We start from the raw sequence: 23,057 nt of genomic DNA, 5'->3' as shown, positions 1-23,057 counted from the left end.
ACTCTGGAGCCAAAGAGACTGAATTCAAATCATTTACTGTCTGACCTTGGGCTAATCACCTAGTCTCATTCCACTGAAGTATTTCATTTGTCAACGGGAATTAGAATCTACCTTTTAAGGTTATGAGGATTAAATGAATTAATTCACATAAAACACTTAGAACAAAGCCTAAACTGTAATATGTGCTCCATAAATGTTATTTTCCAATTTAGCTAGAATCATGGAAAAAAAGAACACTGAAAAAGATCATGTTAACTTGTAACTCTCGAGAAGTACATTTTTAGACCTAGAATGGGTCTTACAGATCATGTAATTCATGGTTCCCCCTCCCTGCTCTTCAACCAGAGCAGCTCAGCTTTATCTATTTTACACTTAAAAGTTTCTTGTAAATAGTTAGAAGGGAACTTGTGCTTTAAAAACAAAAATGATCAAAACACAAAGACTTACTTATGTAAGATTTCATGACATGGGGAAATGTTTACAATACCCTTGAATTTTAAAAAACATATTACACTAAATAGCATGTATGCTGTGATTCCATTTATAAAAATGTTAAACATATATTTAAAAATGTATTGGGCCGGGCTGGCATGGCTCAGTGGTTGAGCATCAACCTATGAATCAGGAGGTCACGGTTCGATTTCTGGTCAGGGCACATGCCCAGGTTGTGGGCTCGGTCCCCAGTGTGGGGCCTGCAGGAGGCAGCCACTCAATGATTCTCTCATCATTGATGTTTCCATCTCTCACTCCCACTTCCTTCCTCTCTGAAATCAATAAAAATATATTTTTTAGAAAATGTATTGGGATGTAAACCAAAATGTGGTTTTCTCCAAATAGTGGGACTATGGACAAGCTTAAAAAAATGCGTTATAATTTATAAAACCTTAAGTGTACCTTTTATTTTTGAAAAATGCATACACTTGTATAACATCCTATCAAGACACAGAATACTTCCAATACTCCAGAATGTTTTCTCATGCCCCTTCCCAGACAATGTCCATTCCCGCCCAGAAGGAACTGTTGATCTGATTTCTATCATCATAGGTTAGTTTTGCATATTCTAGAATACCATATAAATGAAATCATACAGGGGAGTATGGGTGGGGGATTTAGGAAAAAAAGAGAGAACTCATGGACATGGACAACAGTGTGGTGATGGTGGGGGTTAAAGGGGATGGATGGAGATGGAAGAGGGCATAGAAGGGGTAAATAGTGATGGGAAAAACAAAACTAAATTATATTTAAAAATAAATCATATAGTACCTATTTGTGTCTGTTTTTTAAATTCATCTATGTTGTTGCATCAACATTACGTTGTATCAATGTATTGCTAATTGCTTCCTGTTTATTGCTGAATAGTATTCCATTGTATACCACAGTTCTTTTATATATTTATCTCTTAATGGACATCTGGGCTGCTTCCAATTTTTGGGTATTATGAAGAAAGATGCTGTGACCATTCTTTTTTTCTTTTTAATATTTTTAAAAATTGATTTCAGAGAGGAAGGAAGATCGAGAGATAGAAACATCAATGATGAGAGAGAATCATTGATTGGCTGTCTTCTGCACACGCACTACTGGGGATTGAGCCTACAACCTGGGCAAGTGCCCTGACTGCCCCAACCGGAAATCAAACTATGACCTCCTGGTTCATAGGTCCACGCTCAACCACTGAGCCACACTGGCCAGACGCACTATGATCATTCTTGTATAAGAATCTTTGTAGCTCTTTGAGGAAGATGTGGTCGCAGCTGAAGCAGAGCTGTTTTACCCACTCCTGCTTCTGATTCACTGTTGTTTGTTCACTCCTACAGAGGAACAAGTGGGTCAGGAAGCAGCACCGCAGCCATGGGTTTTAAAGATACAAGAAAGACACCCATGGAACTAGAGGTGGCAATTCACCGAATTAAAATTTCTCTAACCAGCCACAACATAAAATCTTTGGAGAACGTGTGTGCTGACTTGATCAGAGGTGCCAAGGAAAAGAATCACAAAGTGCAAGGATCAGTTCGGATGCCTACCAAGAGTCTGAGAATCACTATTAGAAGAACTCCCCATGGGGAAGGTTCTTGGAATAGTTTTCAGATGAGGATCCACAAGCAACTCATTGACTTGCAGTCCTTCTGAGGTAAAGATTACTTCTATCAGTATTGAGCCAGGAGTGGAGATTGAAATCACTTTTAATAAACTGATTGTCAGTCGTAAAGAAAAAAAAAAGAATCTTTGAGATATATGTTTTTCTCTTAAATAAAGACATAAGAGTGGAATGGCTGAATAGTATGGTAAGTATATGCTTAACTTTTAAGAAACTGCCACATAGTTTTCTTTAAAAAAATTTTTTTTTAAATTGATTTCAGAGAGGAAGAGGGGGCGGGAGGAGAGGAGGGAGAGGGAGGGGAGGGGGAGGGGGAGGGGGAGGGGGAGGGGGAGGGGGAGGGGGAGGGGGAGGGGGAGGGGGAGGGGAGGGAGAGGGAGAGGGAGAGGGAGAGGGAGAGGGAGAGGGAGAGGGAGAGGGAGAGGGAGAGGGAGAGAATGAATCAGAGAATTGTTGTTCGGCTACCTCCTGTATGCCCCACACTAGGGTTTGAGCCTGCAAGCCAGGCATGTGCCCTGACTGGGAATTGAACTGTGACCTTCTGGTTCAGAGGACGGGCTGCCACACAGTTTTCCAAAGTATTTGTATTATGTTATATTCTTAGTCTCTCCAGGCTTTGGTGTTCTTGTTTTCACTTTAGCCAGTCTAATGGGTATGTAGAGTAATGTTTTATAGTGATTTAAATTTTATGTATTATTTTTATTTGTATTTTCTATACTGTATATTGTCTAAAATGAATGTGCAGTATGAACCAATAATCCCTTATCCAAAATATTTGAGTTTAGAAGTGTTTGGAGCTCAGAATTTTCCCCCCAAGTATTATACATCTATTATACAATTATGCAACATCTCCAGCAGGGTAATCAAATACACCAATATTCCTGCAGCAAACATGAATAGGCACACTAGGTAGGATTAAGATTATAAATATCCTCAGGTCAGGTCAGGTTTTGCCACCAAATGAGTTTTAGCACATAGCTAATGAAAAATAATCAGAGTTTTCAAATTTTTTTGAATTTTGGAATTACTGACATAACCAAAACCAGTGCTCAGTTTTCTTGGACCTTTCAACTACCCCAAAATATACCCCCCACACAAAACTGTTTTAGGTTTTGTTCTCCTTTAGATATGAAAATAAGTACTACTCATTTGTATATCCCTATTACTTATTACAGACCTCAATTATTAAAAGTTATTTATTAAATGAACAAATGGTCAACCTATTCTCTCAATAGGATACCTCATTTGCGAGTAGAGCCTGGCATTAACATTACTTTTAAATTCTTCTATCATACTAGGCAGAGAACAAACACATGCACATGCTGATTGATAAACCCATCTAAAAGCAGACTTTCACTAGAAAAGTTATTGTGAATAAGAGGAATAAGAGTGATGATACTCACTCTCTACTTACCTTTCTACCTTAACAAACACATAGCATTTACAATGGTTCAGACACTTTCCTAAACACTTCACAAATATTAACTCATTAAAACCTCATAAAACCATATGTGATATGCTATTAATTAACCTTTTTACAGATACAGAAACAGAGATAGGTTAAATAACTTACAGTCACAGAGCTAAAAAATGGTAGATCTGGGACTCAAACCCACAGAGTCTGGTTCTAGATTGTACTTTTAACTACGATTTAATTCTGAAAATAATATACCACATACCATTATACAAAAGAATAAAAACACTACTACAGAATTTTGCAGGTTTTCAGTGCTTTCTATTTTAAATTCTGCCAATCTTCACAATAATTGTGGAAACAATTCTATAGAAGAAGAAATAAATAGACTAAAGAATGCCTAATTCTACAGTTTCTTTGAGGGACAGAACTATATCTTATTCAATTCTGTATAGTTCCTGCAACATTGCCTGGCACACAGGTACTTAACATACTTTTGTCGACTAACTGAATAGTTATAACAGATATCTTGACTTCTAATTAATTAATCTGTTATCATCAGAACTTTGCAGTCTCAGCCTCAAGTACAATAACTAGTACATAATGAGTACTCAAAGTTTATTGAAGCATAAAATAATTGCCAGGCTTTCCAATCTAGATTCACTAATTACCAACCTAATCTTTCTACGCCATTGGTAGCTGTTCTGATTCCATGACTCCAAATGGAGACCCACTGAACACCAAAAATGTACTTTTTACTTAAAAGTTTCCCTATTCCACACTCTTTTCTCTATCCTATACTTGTTTTAGGTCATAGAACCTGAATAATTGCAACAGTCAAGCTTTGGTATCCCTGTCTCTAGTCTTGTGCTTCTCAAATATAACTTCCACAAAGTACCCGCAACAATTTATCTACAATATGATTCTGACCATACCACTCAACTGCTAGAACTTTTCAATGGACTGCCACATCATTATAAAGATCATGCTCATTTACATGACATACAGTCTACCCTTGTCCTGGCTTTTCTTATCTGCCAGTTTGAATTCGTACGTGGGTGGGGTCCGGCCAGCTTGGCCAGGGGGAGGGGACATGGGCGGTTGGCCGGCCTGCGTGCTGGTCAAACTCCTGGTCGAGGGGACAATTTGCATATTAGCCTTTTATTATATAGGATATACACTGTGTGGCCAGATTATTATGCGTTCAGAGATCATAATAATCTGGCCACTCAGTGTATATTCTAAAATCACTTATTAAAGAAGATGCCTAATAAATCAACTTTGTGAACACTAGATTAAGAAAAGTTGGACAAATGAATTTTCAAAGTGACCATTCTTCATTATGCAATTTATTCTTAAGCTGTTTCACATGTTTAAAGAAAAAGCAATACAGTATTTCCCATCTTTCATTTGTATGAAAGCTTTAGAGGAAAACATCCACATCTTTTCTGTACTTAGAGTACTGCATACTATTATTATAGTCACTTCAATAAAAATTAAGTATTTCCACAAACACACAAGTACACAAAGTTCTGTTTTTCCTATTATGACAAAATAACTAAGTAGACTCTCCAAGAAGGGGAGACAAATATTCAGGTAGTTCTTAATTTTTCCTGTTTGTTTCCCAAAAACAAGATTAATTTTTAAAATTAAAATTTTATTTTAAGGAGAACAGTTTGGGGAAATTCTCGCAGTCTAATTTGGCTAAAAGAACAATCACATCAAGGGTGCACTGTTGTGCTGTCTAGAAATGAACATTAAAACACAAGTCAGCATAGCCGAGCCTGTGGCTCTCAGCAGTTGAGTGATGACCCATGAACCAGGAGGTCACAATTGATTCCCAGTTAGGGCACATGCCTGGGTTGCGGGCTCGATTCCCCAGTAGGGGGCTGTAGGAGACAGCCGATCAATGATTCTCTCTCATCATTGATGTTTCTCTCTCTCCCTCCTTTTCCTTCCTCTCTGAAATCAATAAACACACACACACACACACACACACACACACACACACACACACACACGGCAGCATTACACAGGTGATACATACCACTTATCCTCTGCATGTTTTTCTTTTTTAATTTTAAAGATTTGAATTTAAAATACAAAAATCACCTTTTAGTTTACTTCATTTTCAAAACATAAGCAAAAGCAAATTACATTTAAAAAAACTTTTCAGAAAAGTGGATTTGAAGAACTATCATTACCATTGTGCACATAGGTTAGCCTCCTTTCCTCTCTGGTTACGATGTTGGATATCCAAATATCATTGCTATGTATAAAGGCAATCCAGTCTGGATCAGCTGGGCATAATTTTGGATCCATCCTAATGTTGGGACAACTAGTCTCCACTAAATTAGGCCGTAAGGGTTGTTGCTAGAAAAGTAAACAACATTTTAAGGAAAATGTTAGGCTGATACATACATACTTGTTTGCCAGCACCCTTCCTATAAAATGAACAATAATTCCAAGTAAAATGTCAACTATGACAATTGCTCCCTAGAAAAATATATTTCATATGCCTTAACTTATTAGGAAGGACTTGTTTTTTTTTTGGTTTTTTTAGAAACTATGAATTAGAAAGCCAAGAGTAATAGGAACTTCATAAATTTTGTTATCCAAATCTGTTTACTAGAATAATTATTTATTAAATAACTTATTTTTTATTTATTAAACATTTCAAATTAATTTTAACAATATAAAAGTTTTCTCATAAAAACATGTAATGAAAGCCAGGATCATCACAATTCTATCAAAAGAACAGTTCTACTAGCACATAAAAAATTGCGGGGAATAAAACCAAACATTTAAAACCAGTTATTAAGATGAATTAAGCTTATAAGGGAACCAAAAATAGATTGCCTTGTGATAATATTATCCTCCCACTCCCACTTCTCAGCACTTACTCAGAAAGTAGGCACTGATGTCCTTTACTATATCTTCCTAATAAGATAGCATGTGGTTTTAGCATTTTAAAAATTTATATTGTCACTAGAAAAATTAACTCCTAAAATTAGAAATTATCTAAATTTTTTAGCTGATGGGTAAACAGAATATTTTGGTTTAATTACCTTTCTGATTTGGGTGCAAATAACTCTTAGGACCCTAAAACACATTTAATAAGTAGTAATACCAACTTACAGTAAATCCTTGTGGCCCTCCATCTTTTACGTGATATATTCCACTACCAGCTTGAAAGAGAAATGTTCCACTTCCTTGGTGATAATCATAAGAAGCAATTCCAACTGTTCCAATGCGTTTTCTTTCTCTTAATAGTTCTTCTTCTCGAGAATACATTCCATAGTCCAGTGTTGCCTAATGCAAAATTAATTTTAACAACATAAAATAGTTTGCTCATAAAAAAATGTAATAAAAGCCAGGATCTGCGGCAGCACTAGGGATGTCTGACTGACGGCTCAGGCCTGCTCCCTGCGGACATCCCCCAAGGGCTCCTAGACTGCGAGAGGGCACAGGTCGGGCTGAGGGAACCCCCGCCCCCCACACCCGGTGCATGAATTTCATTCACCGGGCCTCTAGTCCTCTAATAAACCCCTAGGTCAGGTTGATCACATCACTGATGTAAAACCTAACATGTGATGTTTTGCTTCCTGGCCTTTGTCCCTTCCATTTCCCCCCTTGAAAGGGTATTTTTCTTTCTACCCACCCAAGTTTTAACGATATCCCAAAACCTTGGCTCTAATTCAACCGTGGCCAGGAAAGCTTCCTGATGCATTACGGTGTATAGCAGTGATCTCTTCTTTGAAATTTATGTAAGAGTTACTATCTCTTTTACTTATTTGGCTATGGTTTGGCTTTTCACTTTTTTCAGTATTTCTGAGAACTAGGTTTTAAAAAGCATAAAAAACTTGAGAGCAGAATCTGTCATTTTGTTTTCCTACCTATAGTATTTGTTAAAATGTTTCTCAAAAGAATATTTGTAGCCCTAACCAGTTTGGCTCAGTGGATAGAGCATCAGCCTGCGGACTGAAGGGTCCCAGGTTCAATTACGGTCAAGAGCATGTACCTTGGTTGTGGGCACATCCCCAGTAGGGGGTGTGCAGGAGGCAGCTGATCGATGTTTCTCTCTCCTTGATGTTTCTAACTCTCTATCCCTCTCCCTTCCTCTCTGTAAAAAATAAATAAAATACATTAAAAAAAAGAATATTTGTAATTAATGACTGATGATGATTTTTCCCAAGCTAGAAATATAATTTGACACATATATAAAATACAAAAAGAAATATAAAGAAAACAAATCTAGTAAGTGCTAACTTAAAAAAATTGCATCCAAGCCCTGGCTGATTTGGCTCAGTGGATGGAACGTTGGCCTGCGGAGTGAAGGGTCCCAAGTTCGATTCTGTCAAGGGCACATGAATGGGTTGTGGGCTTAATCCCCAATAGGAGGTGTGCAGAAGGCAGCCAATCAATGATTCTCTCTTATCATTGATGTTTCTCTCTTTCCCTCCTCCTTCCTGTCTGAAATCAATAAAAATGTTTTGAAAAAAATTGCATCCCATACATTCCCTCACTCACTAAGAGCTCTTCACACTTTGAGTTTGATAAAAGAAAATAGACATGGTTTCTGCTATCTATCTATCTATCTATCTATCTATCTATCTATCTATCAATTATCTAAAAGCCCACTGACTGGAATGGCGGAACAACCGGAACGACCAGTAGCTATAATGCGCACTGTGGCGCCAACCGGCCTGATCCAGGCCCTGATCGCCCCCCCACCCCAGTCTCCTGTGGCCCCTCCCCCAGGCTGGCCCCATCCCCATACACCCTCCCCACCCCTATCGAGGGCAGGTCTGGCCGGCCAACCACCTGTGCCCCCCCACTCACCGGCCTGGCCCAGATCAGCCCCCATTGCATGGGGCAGGGGCAGCCGGACCCTACCCGTGCATGAATTTGTGCACTGGGCCTCTACTCAAGGAATAATATTTTAAAAAGAGGTCAGCCCTTGCCCATGTGTCTAAGTGTTAGTCAGCCCCTGCACTGAGGGCTTGCAGGTTCAATTCCAGGGCACATACCTGGATTGTAGGTTTGATCCCTGGCCCTGGTCAGGGTGCAGGCAGGAGGCAACCAATCAATGTATCTCTAGCACAACGATATCTGTCCCTATCTCTGTCTCTGTCTCTCTCCTTCTAATCCTCCCTTCCTCCCTTTAATTCTCTTTAAATATATCCCACGAGGATTAACAACAACAAAAGAGGACTAGACAAATTTGTAAGCATGTACCACTCCAAAATTAAGCCAGCACACTGAAAGTAAACATTGTTTACAATGATGGCAAATACAGATACATATTTGCAAACCCAAAATAATGTTAGGTGAGGTTAAAAAAAAAACAACCTTGGAATCCTGGTAAAAACTCACATTTTTTTTTTTATTCAATGTATCATATCGCTTTTTTATTAATGTTTAATTATATTTATATACATTTGTGTGTGTGTGTTAGGCTCAAAAAAAAAAAAAACTCACAAATTCTATGAACATATAGTTTTATTGATTTTGATCTTTTGTTTTAAATATTTCTTAAGACTTTCCATAAAAGCCAAGAGCAATTCTGACTATATATTTTAATTTCTCCCCTCTTCTTCTCCTTGAATGTCACCAGACTTGATCTCTGCTTAATATGTCTTTTCTTTTTAATATATCTTATTGATTTTTTACAGAGAGGAAGGGAGAGGGATAGAGAGTTAGAAACATCGATGAGAGAGAAACATCGATCAGCTGCCTCCTACACACCTCCCACCGGGGATGTGCCCACAACCAAAGTACATGCCCTTGACCGGAATCGAACCCAGGACCCCTCAGTCCACAGGCCAACGCTCTATCCACTGAGCCAAACTGGTCAGGGCTTAATATGTCTTAATACTTAATAATCAGAACATAAGAAATTTCAGAGCTAAGAAATTAACTTTCACAAGAAACTGTATTTATAACTTTGTGATTATAAAATTTGTTATTTGAAAGAATAACAAGCAAGATGATAAAAAGAACCCTGAAAAAGATCAATTATGAGGGGGAAAAAAGGTTAGCCTTACTAGATATTAAAAATTAAAACATGAATAAACAGAATGAACAATGTTAGAGAACTAAAAAATCCAAAACAGACAACTGATATTTTAAATCAGTTGGAATTACTGCATAGTCATATACAAAAAGATAACACTGGGACCTAGCTGGCTTGTCTCAGTGGATACAGCGTCAGCCTGCGGACTGAAGGGCCCGAGGTTCGATTCTGGTCAAGGGCAGATGCCCGGCTTTCGGGCTCAATCCCCTGTACAGGGCATGCAGGAGGCAGCCAATCAATGATCCTCTCTCATCACTGATGTTTCTATCTCTCTTCCCTCTCCCTTCCTCTCTAAAATCAATAACAATATATTTTAAAAAGATAATACTGGATCTACTTTTCACATATTCCAAATATGTTAGAGATTTAAATGTTAAAATGAAACAAACTTTCCATTTCTACCCAAGATGGAGTAACAGGGACCAGAAATATCCTCCCTGTTTCTGAAACAACTGAGAAAATGAACAAAATATATGAAATAACACTGGACATCAGACAACAAAGGACAGTGATCCCTGAGAAATAGGAAACAAATGAGGTAAGCCGTATACTTGAACTGCCTTGACAATTTTACAGATGTTGGCACAAGAAGGAAGAAGCTAATGGGTCAAAGAAAAAAAAAAAAATCACAACTACATTAAAAAAGAGATCTTAGGGGAAAAAAGGGGACATATGTAATATTTTCAACAATAAAAAATTATTTAAAAAAAGAGAGCTCAAATTAATAAGCCAACTTTCCATCTAAAACTGTAAAAAAAAGAAAAGCAGACTAAATCCAAAGCAAGGAGAAGTTAGGAAATAATATAAATTAGATTTGAAATAAAACAAAATGGAAAACAGAAAAACAATAAAGCTCAACAAAACCAAAAGTTAGTTATTAAGAATCTTATATGGATTTTAAGTAAATAGTATAAACGGTTGTATGCCAACTAAATGGATGATGTAGATAAAAATGGTTAAATTCCTAGAAACAAACCAACCACCAAAACTGACTCAAGAAATAGAAAATCTGAATAGACTTATAATGAGTAAAGATACTGAGTTAATAATAATAAAAAAACTTCCCACAAAGAAAAGTCCAGGATTAGATGGTTTTACTGATAAATTCTACCAAATGTTTAAAGAAGAATTAAGATGCACCCTAGTCACACTTTCCAATTTCAAAAGTTAGTACAAAGCTACATTAATGAAGACAGCATGGTACTGGAACAGAATTGAGAGTCCAGAAATATATCCAGACATTTATGGTCAATTGACTTTCAACAAGAGTGCTAAGACTATTCCATGGGGGAAAAATAGCTTTTCAACAAATGGTACTAAACAAATTAATGTGAACCCCTATCTCAAACCATATACAAAAATTAACTCAAAATGGATCCAAGACCAAAATGTAAGAGCTAAAACTATAAAACTCATGTAAGAACATACAGATGAAAATCTGTGTAACCTTGGATGAAGCAACAGTTTCTTATATATGACACCAAAAGCACAAGCAATCACAGGGAAAAAAAAATGAATTCATCAAAATGTAAAACTGTGCTGGGCTTCTGACACTGGGAGGATGTATATGGGGGTGGCATACATCGAAGTAAACCCCAACCCTCGAGTGATGAATAACCAAGGCATCTCGCTGGCCTACATCATGTTGGTAGGACTGCTACATGTGGTTTTATTCAGCATCCTCTTCTTCAGTATTCCTGTTGTCTGGACCTTGAACATTATCATCCATAATTTGTCTATGTATGTCTTCTTACATACGGAGAAAGGTACACCCTTTGAGATCCCTGACCAAAGAAAGGCTTGGCTACTGACACACTGGTAACAGATAGTAACCTCTTCCTTCAATAAAGGGGAAGTCTAAAAATGTTTTATCCTCCATAAAAGAGAGATCAAAGTAACTATATTTAAATGTATGGATCTAAATTAATGATTATAGTACTAAACACTTGCCAAAGATAACTGTAGCTGATTTTATACTCATAATTACTACAATTAAAGAAAAAAGTAAAAAGAAAACTCACAGAATGGGAGAAAATATTTGCAAATCACATCTGATAAGGGTCTAGTATCCAGAATACAGAAAAAAACTCTTACAACTCAACATTAAAAAGACCCAATTAAAAATAGGCAAAGGACTTGCACAGATATTTCCTCAAAGAAAATAAACAAATAGCTAATAAACACATGAAAAAATGTCCAACATCACTGGTCATTAGGAAAATGCAAAGCAAACAACAATGAGAAAGACTTCACACCTTCTAGGATGGCTATAGTAAAAATGATGAATAACAAGGATCAGTGAGAATGTAGGAAATCAGAACCTTCATATATGACTGATGGAAACGTAAAATGGTGTAGCTGCTATAGAAAGCAATTTAGTAGTTCCTTAAAATTTTAAACATAGAGTTACCACACGACCCAGCAATTTAACTCCTAGGTATATAACTAAGGGAATTGAAAACAAATCTACACAAAATCTTTTGGGGATGACAGGAAGTTCTAAATTTAGATTGTGGTGATAGCTGCACAACTCAGTGAGTATACTACAAACTACTGAAGCCCTGACCGGTTTGGCTCAGTGGATACAGCGTTGGCCTGCGGACTGAAGGGTCCCGGGTTCAATTCCGGTCAAGGGCATGTACCTGGGTTGCGGGCACATCCCCAGTGGGGGGTGTGCAGGAGGCAGCTGATCGATGTTTTTCTCTCATCGATGTTTCTAACTCTCTATCTCTCTCCCTTCCTCTCTGTAAAAAAGCAATAAAATATATTTAAAAATAAATAAACAAAAACTACTGAACTGTGTACTTTGAGTGAATTGGATGGTATGTGAATTATATCTCAATAAAGCCAGTTAAAAAAAGGAAAAGAATGGAAAAGCATATTCCATGCTAATATTAATCAAAGGAAAGCTGGAGTGGCTGTATTAAAGTAAATTTCATGGTAAAGATTATTGCTAGAAACAAAGAAAGTCATACAATAACAATAAAGAAGTCGATTTCTCAGCTCATAACAATCCTAGCCTGATGTACCTAATAACATAGCTTCGAAAAAATAAAGCAGAGGCTAGAAAACAAGGTTCCATTAGAGAGGATCACCTTGGCCAGAGTTCCGAGATATGCCGCCCTGGGTATAAAGCCCTAGACACCCAACACTTACTTTTAAAACTTTTCGCTCCTGAGAGAGAAACCAAGATGGCGGCATAGGTAAACACCTGAACTGCTGCCTCACACAACTTCAAAACTACAACTAAAAGACAAAACGGACATCATCCAGAACCACAGGAAGGCTGGCTGAGTGGAAATTCTACAACTAGAAGGAAAGAGAAAAAGCACACTGAGACTCACAGAAGCTGCAGAAGTAAAGGCCGAGGTACTGAGCCGCGCGGAGAGGGTTGGCAACTGAGTACGCGGCTGGCTGACTTTTTCAAGCGGGAGGAAGACAAAGCTCCCGACTGCTCTGAACTCCAGTTCCAGGTGAGACTCTGGGGACCCAGACTCATACGGGGAGAAACTGGACTGTCTGGCAGCGGGCTGAAGAGGTGCTTGCAGTGATTACCATGGGACACTAAGATCCAGGAGCAACTTAGGGCAGGGCTGAGGGAAGCCATTGCTGTTTGCTCCGCCCTGAGACTCAGCCCCATCCAAGCTGAGCGCAGAGGCTTTTGCATATGAATGGCCGGTTTGCATATGAATGGCCGGGTCCTTTGAATTCTAAACTTACCTAACAAACTACAGCTGAGTCAGAGAGACCCAGAACATCCAAAAGGCCCCACAGCAGCTTGCATTGCTTCATAGCTGGGCCTCATCTGGGCACCTCCAAAACCCAAACAAAGAAGAGGAATCTGAAGATCTCTCTGTAGCTTCTGCTGGGTGGCCTCAGGCAGAGGCTAAATTAGCACCTCCTTGGAGATCCAAGAGCCAGTGTACACAGGGGTCAGAGTAGGACCATCCAGATTACAACTCCTCAGATCCATAAGGGACACACTCAGGGAGCAGATTCAGTGAACACCAAAGCCACTGAAGCAAGTCTTGCCTCATAAGGGTGTCTCCAGCACAGAAGTTCTCCCAGTGTAGACACAGCTGATCCTCACAGCCAATTCCTCCCAGTGATACCAACAACAATCAAGGCTTAACTACAACAAGACTGTGTACACAGCCCACAAAAGGGTGCACCAAGAGTGTCCACCTCAGGTAACTGGGGAGGCTGAGCCACTGAGCCCTATAGGACACCTAGCACACAAAGCCACGCTATCAACTCAGGGAAGCAGCCAAAATGTGGAGACAAAGAAACAGGTCACAAATGAAAGAAATGGAGGAAAGCAAATGACTGGATATAGACTTCAAAACCACGGTTATAATGTTTTTCAAGAATTTTCTAGAAAAGGCTGATAAATTTAGCGAGACCCTCGAGGATATGAAAAAGGACCAACTAGAAATTAAGCATACACTGACTGAAATAAAAAATAATATACAGAGATCCAACAGCAGACTAGAGGATCACAAGAATCAAGTCAAAGAGTTGAAATACAAAGAAGCAAAAAACACTCAGCCAGACAAGCAAAAAGAAAAAGAATCCAAAAATATGAAGATAGTGTAAGGAGCCTCTGGGACAACTTCAAGCGTACCAACATCAGAATTATGGGGGTGCCAGAAGGAGAGAGAGAGCAAGATACTGAAAACCTATTTGAAGAAATAATGACCGAAAACTTCCCCCACCTGGTGAAAGAAATACACTTACAAGTCCAGGAAGCCCACAGAACCCCAAACAAAAGGAATCCAAAGAGGACCACACCAAGACACATCATAATTAAAATGCCAAGAGCAAAAGACAAAGAGAGAATATTAAAAGCAGCAAGAGAAAAACAGTTAGTTACCTACAAGGGAGCACCCATACGACTGTCAGCTGATTTCTCAACAGAAACTATGCAGGCCAGATGGGAGTGGCAAGAAATATTCAAAGTGATGAATAGCAAGAACCTACAACCAAGATTATTCTACCCAACAAAGCTATCATTTAGAATGGAAGGTCAGATAAAGAGCTTCACAGATAAGAAAAAGCTAAAGGAGTTCATCACTGCCAAACGAGTATTATATGAAATGCTGAAAGGTATCCTTTAAGAGGAAGAAAAAGAAAAAGGTAGCCGAAACCGGTTTGGCTCAGTGGTAGAGTGTCAGCCTGCGGACTGAAAGGTCCCAGGTTCGATTCCGGTCAAGGGCATGTACCTTGGTTGCGGGCATGTCCCCAGTAGGGGGTGTGCAGGAGGCAGCTGATTGATGTTTCTCTCTCATCGATGTTTCTAACTCTCTATCCCTCTTTCTTCCTCTCTGTAAAAAATCAATAAAATATATTTAAAAAAAGAAAAAAAGAAAAAGGTAAAGATAAAAATTATGAACAACAAATACATATCTATCAACAAGTGAATCTAAAAATCAAGTGAATAAAAAATCTGACGAACAGAATAAACTGGTGAATATAATAGAATCAGGGGCATAGAAAGGGAGTGGACTGACAATTCTGGGGGGGAAAGGGGTATGCGGGAAGAGACTGGACAAAAATCGTATACCTATGGATGAGGACAGTGGGGGGGGGCGGTAAGGGCATGGGGTGGGTGGGAACCGGGTGTAGGGGAGCTATGGGGGGAAAAAAGAGGAACAATTGTAATCATCTGAACAATAAAGATTTATTTAAAAAATAAAAATAAATAAAGCAAAAACGAACAGAACTACAAGGAGAAATCATCAAATCTACAATTATGGTTGGAGATTTCTACACCCTCTTTCAATAATTGATAGAACAAATAAAAAATCAGTAAGAACGTAGAAGACTTAAAACAGTACAATAAACCAATTTGATCTAATGATCACTTATAAACCCAACAATAGCAGAACACATTCTTTTCAAGTGAACACAGAACATTTACCAGGATGAACCATATTCTGGGCCATAAAATAAGACTCAATAAACTGGAAAAGATTCACATAATCAAAGTATGCTCTCTGATTCACATCTCCTTCATATACAAAACCCCAACTGAATTTCTGTCTCTAAAGAAATGCTGAAAACATACACCAAGTCACAGGAATAATAATGTCTAATCCTACCTGAAAAAGATCCAAAAGAGGCTTCCAAGAGAGCATTAAGATTGCAGCTTTGTTGATGTTTTTGGGAATTTCAGAATAAAACAGTGTATTTTCTCTGTTCTCACCAGACATAGCTATAAGAAAAAAAACAGTCTTTTAAATAATCACTTTTAAAAATAGCCATCGACTGCAATCATAGTAGTAAGTACATAATGCCTTCTATATCTGCAAATTTTCATATTCTGTGGAATCTATAATAAATGTTAACAAGTAGGAGATACATATGCCATATGCCCTGGAAATTCGTTTCAATAAAACTCAAGTTTCATTCTGATATCAGATCTTATTCTCTCTCAAAACAAACGAAAGTATGTAAGATGATATAGGGACAAGTGTCATTTTTAGTTTTTGTTTCATTTTTAGTTTTTGTTATGTTGTTGTTGTTGTTTTAATTGATTTCAGAGAGGAAGGGAGAGGGAGAGATAGAAACATCAATGATGAGAGGTTCATTGATCAGCGGCCTCCTGCATGCTCCCTACTGGGAATCGAGCCCCACAGCCAAGGCACGTGCCCTGACTGGGATGGGACACTTCCTGGTTCATGGGCTAATGTTCAACCACTGAACTGCACTTGCCAGGCAGGGTTTTGTTTTTTTTTGTTAGCCTCTTATAAATTGGCAACAGACTCATGAGATTCCAAATGAGCGTGCTTTGTGACAACTTCAGATTACTAAAATTTCTTATTTTTCTGAACCACTAAAGTGCTTATTTAGAAATATACATGTCTGAATTCTAGTTTTTCTTCATTATAAATGTTCTATAACTATAATCACTAATAAGTTTCAATTAAATATATACTTATATTAAAACAACACAGAAGCTGGTATCTGATTTGCTAAAAATCTTTTTCCTTTATTGGGTAAAGGTAAAGGAAAGAGGTCTATATTAAGTAGAAGCCACATCTATTCTGGGAAATCATGCAATAATTGAATAGAAAGACACAGTAGTACAGAATGAGCTACATACAAAAGAGAAAGGAAATACACTTGGGTTTTGAAGATGTGAACCAAAGAAAACGCAAATAAAAACAAAGCCCCACTACCCTAAAAGGTATTAGTAAGGTATCATTTCCAAAAAGGGCAGGAGAGAGTGAAGGAAGGAGAAAATAAATCTCACAGTTAGAACAAGAAACTCTTGAGTGGAACAGTCTCAGCCTAGTGTTTCTGATAAAGGCAGAGAAGATAGTCTTGGAAGGGCACAGTAACTTCCACACTAACCCTCACAAAGGCTGGAGGTGAGCCCTGAAATATCCACATCATCCTTTAGCCCTTATTTTCCTAAACCTTTCTTAGTTTGTGTTGTCTTTTGGAGTAGAAAGTAAAATATTAGCTGACATTTACTTCAGCACTTACTTTTGTCTTAAATCTGTTTTGTATATTCCAGAGTTACTTTGTTATAGAATTCTTAAGATTGCAGTCACCTATCCACACCATTCCTAATTTTACTAAATGTGATCATTTCCTCTGAAGCCCTCTCCTTCCAAGAGCCTTCAGCCCTCAAATATGAAAAAACTGGTTCTCAGCTATCCTCAAATGAGAGCCATTCCCCATAATTGTTTCAGTTGTCCCTTTTGAAACTGCTCCTTATTCTAAAATGTTTTCCTTGGCTTCATTCATGACCAGTGCAAATTTCCAAAGCATGGTGCCAGGGAAGCACTAAACTTAAGGAGGGGAATCACTTCATAAGTTATGTAAATGTCTAACCGCTACGCTGTACCACCTGAAACTAATATATTATTGAATGCCAACTTTAATTAAACTTTATTTTTTAAATTTCCAAGGCATTCTATGTATACATACACCAGTTCTGTGTAAGCACAAAATGAGCTTTCCTCATTGTTTCTTTCCTGATGACACACTGGTATTAACTGGTGTTTGAAGTATATTAAAAATTTTTAAACAATGGATTTTTATTTAGAAAAATATTTTTGGGACATCCTATAAAATGAAACTCTTATCAATATGGATTCTTGCAGAGAATATCTCTTATAATACACACACACACACACACACACACAGAGGCTAATGTAGCTAAGTGGTTAGAGCATCAGCACACAGATCGAAGGGTCTCGGGTTTGATTCCCTATCAAGGGTATGTACCTGGTTTGCAGATTCCATCCCCAGCCCAGTCAGGGTGATGGAATATAAATAAAGAGAAATGGGAGGCAACCAATTGATGTGTCTCTCTCACAGCGATGTCTCTATCTCTCTCTCTTCTCCTCGCTCCTTCCCTTTTTCTCTCTCTCTAAAATCAATAAAAAATATCCTCAGGTGAGGATTAACAACAACAACAAAAAACAAACACACACACACACACAAATGGGGAGGAAAGTCTAATAACAAAATAAGCTGATGAACAAAATAGATCTAGAGACATAGAATCATAGAACAGACTGCAAAACCCCAGAAAGAAGGCAGGGGAGGGAGGGTGGGTGGGAAGTGATCAACCAAAAAACTTGTATGTGTGTGTGTGTGTGTGTGTGTATTTATGCATAACGCATGGACACAGACAATAGGGTGATGAAGGCCTAGGGCAGGGAGGTGGGCTAGAAGGGGTCCATGGGGGGGAAAAGGGGCATATGTAATACTTTCAACAATATTTAAAAAATTTTTAAAAAGTACATATGTACACATGCTTAAACAATAAATATTTAATAAGTAATAAATTAATCAGTGGTGTAATATATTTAATTTATACAAACCTTAAATCTGGAGTGAATAGGGAAGAAGAGACCAAAACCAGCCTTGGTTTAAAAAAAATGACAGCAGCAGCTACTGAGAGTGGGAACAAACTAATGGTTTTATTGTTTGTGCTCCTAATCTGACCATTGCTAAGGAAAGGCATTTTGATCTAGCTTTAGAAAGAATTAATTTCTGGCATCTTTAACTTTAAAAATAAGATAATGATCAATCATGATTTGTCACCTGAAAGTAAAATAAAGTTAATGGGACAAACCAAGACTTCAAAGAAGCTTTTTGTTGTTGTTAACCCTCAAGGGAGGATATGTTTTCCATTGATTTTTAGAGAGTGGAAGGGAGGAGGAGAAACATCAATGTGAGAGAGAGATATCGATTGGTTGCCTCCTGCACATGCCCCACTGGGGCCAGGAATCGAACCTGCAACCAAGGTATGTGCCCTTGACTGGAATCCAACCCAGGACCCTTCACTCTGCGGGCCAACATTCCAACCACTGAGCCAAACCCGCTAGCTAGAGCCAAAAAAGCCGCCTCCCCCCGCCCCCCCCAATGGGACCATCACTGATGCATTTATTTATTTACCAATTGCATCTAGCCTTTAAGTTTGAATTAAGAAAGCATTTCCTCTCAGAAACTGACTTCATACTCACCAAGGTAATAGATCCTGTCTGAATGAGGCCCATCTGGATCATTCCTCTTTACAAACATAAAATCATGTGGTGCCTTAGCCATCATGTAGCCATGATATTTTCTGGTATCAGCAAGCAGCTTTTTAAGCTGACTCCAGGAATACCGCTCCACATAAAACGGCTCCAATTTAGGCTGATCCCCTGATTCAATATTCTCCTCACACTCTGCAGTTTCAAAGATCTCAACACCCAGCTGTTCTGTTTCCATTGCTGCTGCCATGTTGCATTTTCCTAGAAAAACAAAGCACATGAAGTTGTTCTCAGGCCTACCTTCTCTTATATTAATCAGAATGACAATTTGATAGGGACCCTGCACCCTCCCCCCAATGCAAGAAAAAAAAGCTTTTGAGCATAGTTGTAATGAAACCTAGTAAGAAAAGCTCCCCCTTCTCTGTGTTCAGTTTAAAAATAAGATTTAAAAAAAAAATTGAGGTCATGTCTATTTCACATTGACTCTAAATCCCTTTGGGAACCTTTATAAAAGGCTCTCCTTAGGTATCTCTTGCCAAAATTCCTTTTTCCTTTCCCACACTGGAAGGAAACAGGCCATATGCCAGTTGGCTGTTATGCTCCTTCCAAGAGATGTCAATAGCGAAGCTGAATGTGCCAAGGGAGTTAAGTGCTTCTGTACTTTAAAAAGTGACACATTTAATAAATGTGGACTTCTTCAGCTAACAGAAATAATCATGACCTATTAGAACAGTGATAAAACTGTCGCAAAACAAGGTACTTTTAATAATCTTCTGAGGGCACTTACCCAATATAAATACTGTTTCTTTTTAATTGAAACTCTAAGCAACAAAAGACTTAACTGGCTGGTATGTTTTTCTTTGTCTTCTGCTCTTGCCTAGACATCACTGTCTTATGATTACTGTGGTGACTCTATACTACTAGGAATCTATGAGCCTATTATTACAGATTACACAAGTTTTACTCTCCTGATTAAATGAGAGGGGGGAAAAAAAGTTACTACTTCAAGTGGCTTTAATAGTTGAAGTAGTTGATACAGAAAGCAACTGATGGCCTGGCCAGTGTTGAGCATCGACCTATGAACCGGGAGATCAGCGTTCAATTCCCAGCAAGGGCACAGGCCTGGGTTGCAGGCTCAATTTCCAATAGAGGATGTGCAGGAGGCAGCTGATCAGTTAATTCTCTCTCATCACTGATGTTTCTATCTCTCCCTCTGTCTTCCTCTCTGAAATCAATAAAAATATATTTTTAAAAAACTTTATTTAAAGAAAGCAACTGATGTTTGTTATCAATATTTTGATAAAAGTTCGAGCCCAATTTACCAGTTCAACCTCCAAACAGTGTTAATATTTCATCTATTAATGATGTTTCTTTTCATGATATAAATTCAGGAGATGATGTATTTTTGCTTTATCTATTTCAATATTAAAATGTATCAGGAGCAAAGTATCAAAGAAAAATAACAAGCAGTGTTATTATAAGCCTTTGTGTGATATTCTGATATGTATTACTCATGAAATTACTAAAAAGAAGCAAAATAAACAGAAATTCTGTGGCAACCACTTCTTTTTGAACTATTAAATGTCAAAAACTTGTGGAGTTGGCAGACTGCATTTATGTAAGCAATTTCACATTGTATTTTATGTAAGCAAATGAACAACAATCAATACATGGTGTATATTTAATATGCTTTTTTTAAAGCTCAATTTCGCAGGTTAACAGGCGTTAACTACATAGAAAAAGTAATTAGCAGGTACGGGTTGTGAATTAGCCCATCAGGCATGCAGTATGACATGCAAAATAAACTAAACTGTGTGGCCAGGATATGGTATCTTTCTTTAATCCTACAGTGAATTGTACTACCATTTTCAATGTAATAGTAGCAAAAATGGCCAGGAAAGCCATTTGAGAATTATATCAGGCATACAACATGTAACATTAATGCAATTTAATATCAGTATACAACTTGTAATATTATTACAACTGGGCATTTACCACCAATGATTAAAATCCAAATAGCTCAGCAGAGAAAAAGTCATTTTGCTCAACTGGCATTCAGCATGCCAATATTAAATGGCAGTACTTGACAAAGGTGGTCATTTGTCTGCCTAAAAGCTAGTGTAGGCCTACTTTCTATCAAATTCGTCAATGGATCTAGCTTTATTTTTAATAGAGCAAAAGAAGCAGCTTCACAAATTGGGTTCATTTTTCTCAATTCCCCCTGTGTTAAATTTGGAACTTCATCTCCAAGAACTGGGCTAGGGAATAGAACAGGGAGCTAAGCAGACAGACCTCTGAAGTCTTACTGCCCAGCTCCTTGAGTTATCATTCATTTGATTGATATTTCTCCTATATAAATGTTGCATTAGCTTGTACTTATGCAAAATTATTAGTATTCCTAAATTGTAAGATCCTTGGACTATTTCTCTATCTTTCTACACACAAATTTTACAGTTCAAATGACACTACTACTTCATGTTTATGATAAATAGATATCCTGCCATTTCCTAGGACCTGATATATAATTTTAGTACTTTACACAAATGTGTAACTTAGTGATTTAATTTTCAGATTTTCATAACACCTACACATATAGATATATTCTCGAAATACACGATCCTAATTTTCTAATTTCAAAAATTAGAAAATAGGGGCAGCATACATTCTCAGCACAGTGCATATATTTCACTACCCCCACCTACCTCCTCATTTAAGGCCCTTCCCTGGTACTTACCCGATTGTATTTTCATCTGCTCAGATCTCTTCCACATTCAAAGAGATCTTTTCCAAGTGACTCAACTTCAAGCATAGATCCCTCTGCTCATTCTGCTCTCTTTCTCACAGGAGTCTTGCCTTTTCTCACATCCAATCCTATTCACCAAGACAATGAAATAAGATATAAGGCTGCTAATCATTACCAAAATGAATCATATGTGACCAAAAAGATTAAAATTTAGAAGTCTCATATATACTTAAAACTTACACAGAAATTTTCTTTCTGGTTAAAATGTAATTTAACCGAATTTAACTGAATTATTTTGTATCTACATTTTAGATTAAAATTATTTCAGAAATATACTCAAAAGAATATCCTAACAATAGTATAAATCCTGACACCCAGACATACATTAAAAGTTATGGAAAAGCTTCAAAAAATATAAAAGGCATACAGATATGAGGTTACTCATTGACTATTACAAATCTTCAAAAATGACAGATGATTAACAAAGTTAATTTCTATTTTTCTGTTCCTCTGTTTTACATAATACATTTGTATTACTTTACATAATACATATTGAGCTGTTTGGAGACAGAATAGACTCAGTAAAATAACCAAAAATGACAGAATAGGCCATTTTTGTGGGAAGGGAACTAACTTGCATTTAGTAAGTTAAGATTTTTACAAGATAAAGAACGTACTAGCCATTTTAAGTGCATTCCACTTATGCTTTTTTTTCCATGTACACTCTTAAAATAACTAAATTAGGTAACCTTTCTGGAAAAGGAAGCATTAAGGTTGTTGAAATTATAGCTTAGTAATAGAAAAATAAAGGAGGAACTGTGATTACACTTGTTATTTTATCAGTTTTAATTCTGAAGAGAGAGGTAATGAGAAAAGCTCAATGGCAAATGGAGGGAAAATGGTGAAGTTATGACAGCACGGCAACCACGTAGGAAGTGTCAAGACACCTTCCCAATGCACTATTAGCCTCGCAGAGAAGAGCATGTTGGGTTAGAAAACAGCTTCAGATAGGACTCTTGAATTTGGACCCACTGAAATATCATCTCTTAATTTTTAATCCAAGGGCCAAATCGTCGTCCACTTAAAACATCCCAAGCCTCACTGAACCAGCCTAGATATCACCCTTCAGGGTCCACAGCTAGTTGAGAGGTTCATCATCCGAGAGTGGACCCAGATTTTGAAATCTATGAATGAGGAATGTCGAGAAGGGGGGGTAGGGAGAGGCCAAGTCTTAG

The 23,057-nt window shown here is 37.7% G+C and overlaps 1 protein-coding gene and 1 pseudogene across 4 annotated transcripts in view; one reads left to right on the top strand and one right to left on the bottom strand.

The window, feature by feature from the left end:
• The window catches only part of DPP8 (dipeptidyl peptidase 8), a 66,838-nt gene that overhangs the window by 43,028 nt on the left and 753 nt on the right, over positions 1 to 23,057 (bottom strand). For all 3 annotated transcript variants that reach the window (XM_080644753.1, XM_080644755.1, XM_080644754.1), the window contains exons 2-6: positions 21,814 to 21,950; positions 19,071 to 19,340; positions 15,687 to 15,799; positions 6,648 to 6,821; positions 5,714 to 5,882 (exon numbers count right to left, since the gene is read on the bottom strand). In XM_080644753.1, coding sequence (XP_080500879.1) covers positions 5,714 to 5,882; positions 6,648 to 6,821; positions 15,687 to 15,799; positions 19,071 to 19,340; positions 21,814 to 21,850 — 763 coding nt within the window. In that variant the 5' untranslated portion in view covers positions 21,851 to 21,950. The remainder of the gene's footprint in view (positions 1 to 5,713; positions 5,883 to 6,647; positions 6,822 to 15,686; positions 15,800 to 19,070; positions 19,341 to 21,813; positions 21,951 to 23,057) is intronic.
• LOC308253981 (small ribosomal subunit protein uS10-like) lies at positions 1,849 to 2,227 on the top strand (annotated as a pseudogene). Its single transcript has one exon. The product of its transcript is annotated as a small ribosomal subunit protein uS10-like (transcript).

This window comes from Plecotus auritus, assembly GCF_963455305.1.
Source record: "Plecotus auritus genome assembly, chromosome: 1".
In the NCBI taxonomy this organism is placed as follows: domain Eukaryota; kingdom Metazoa; phylum Chordata; class Mammalia; order Chiroptera; family Vespertilionidae; genus Plecotus; species Plecotus auritus.
This window is presented reverse-complemented; position numbering and strand designations above follow the sequence as displayed.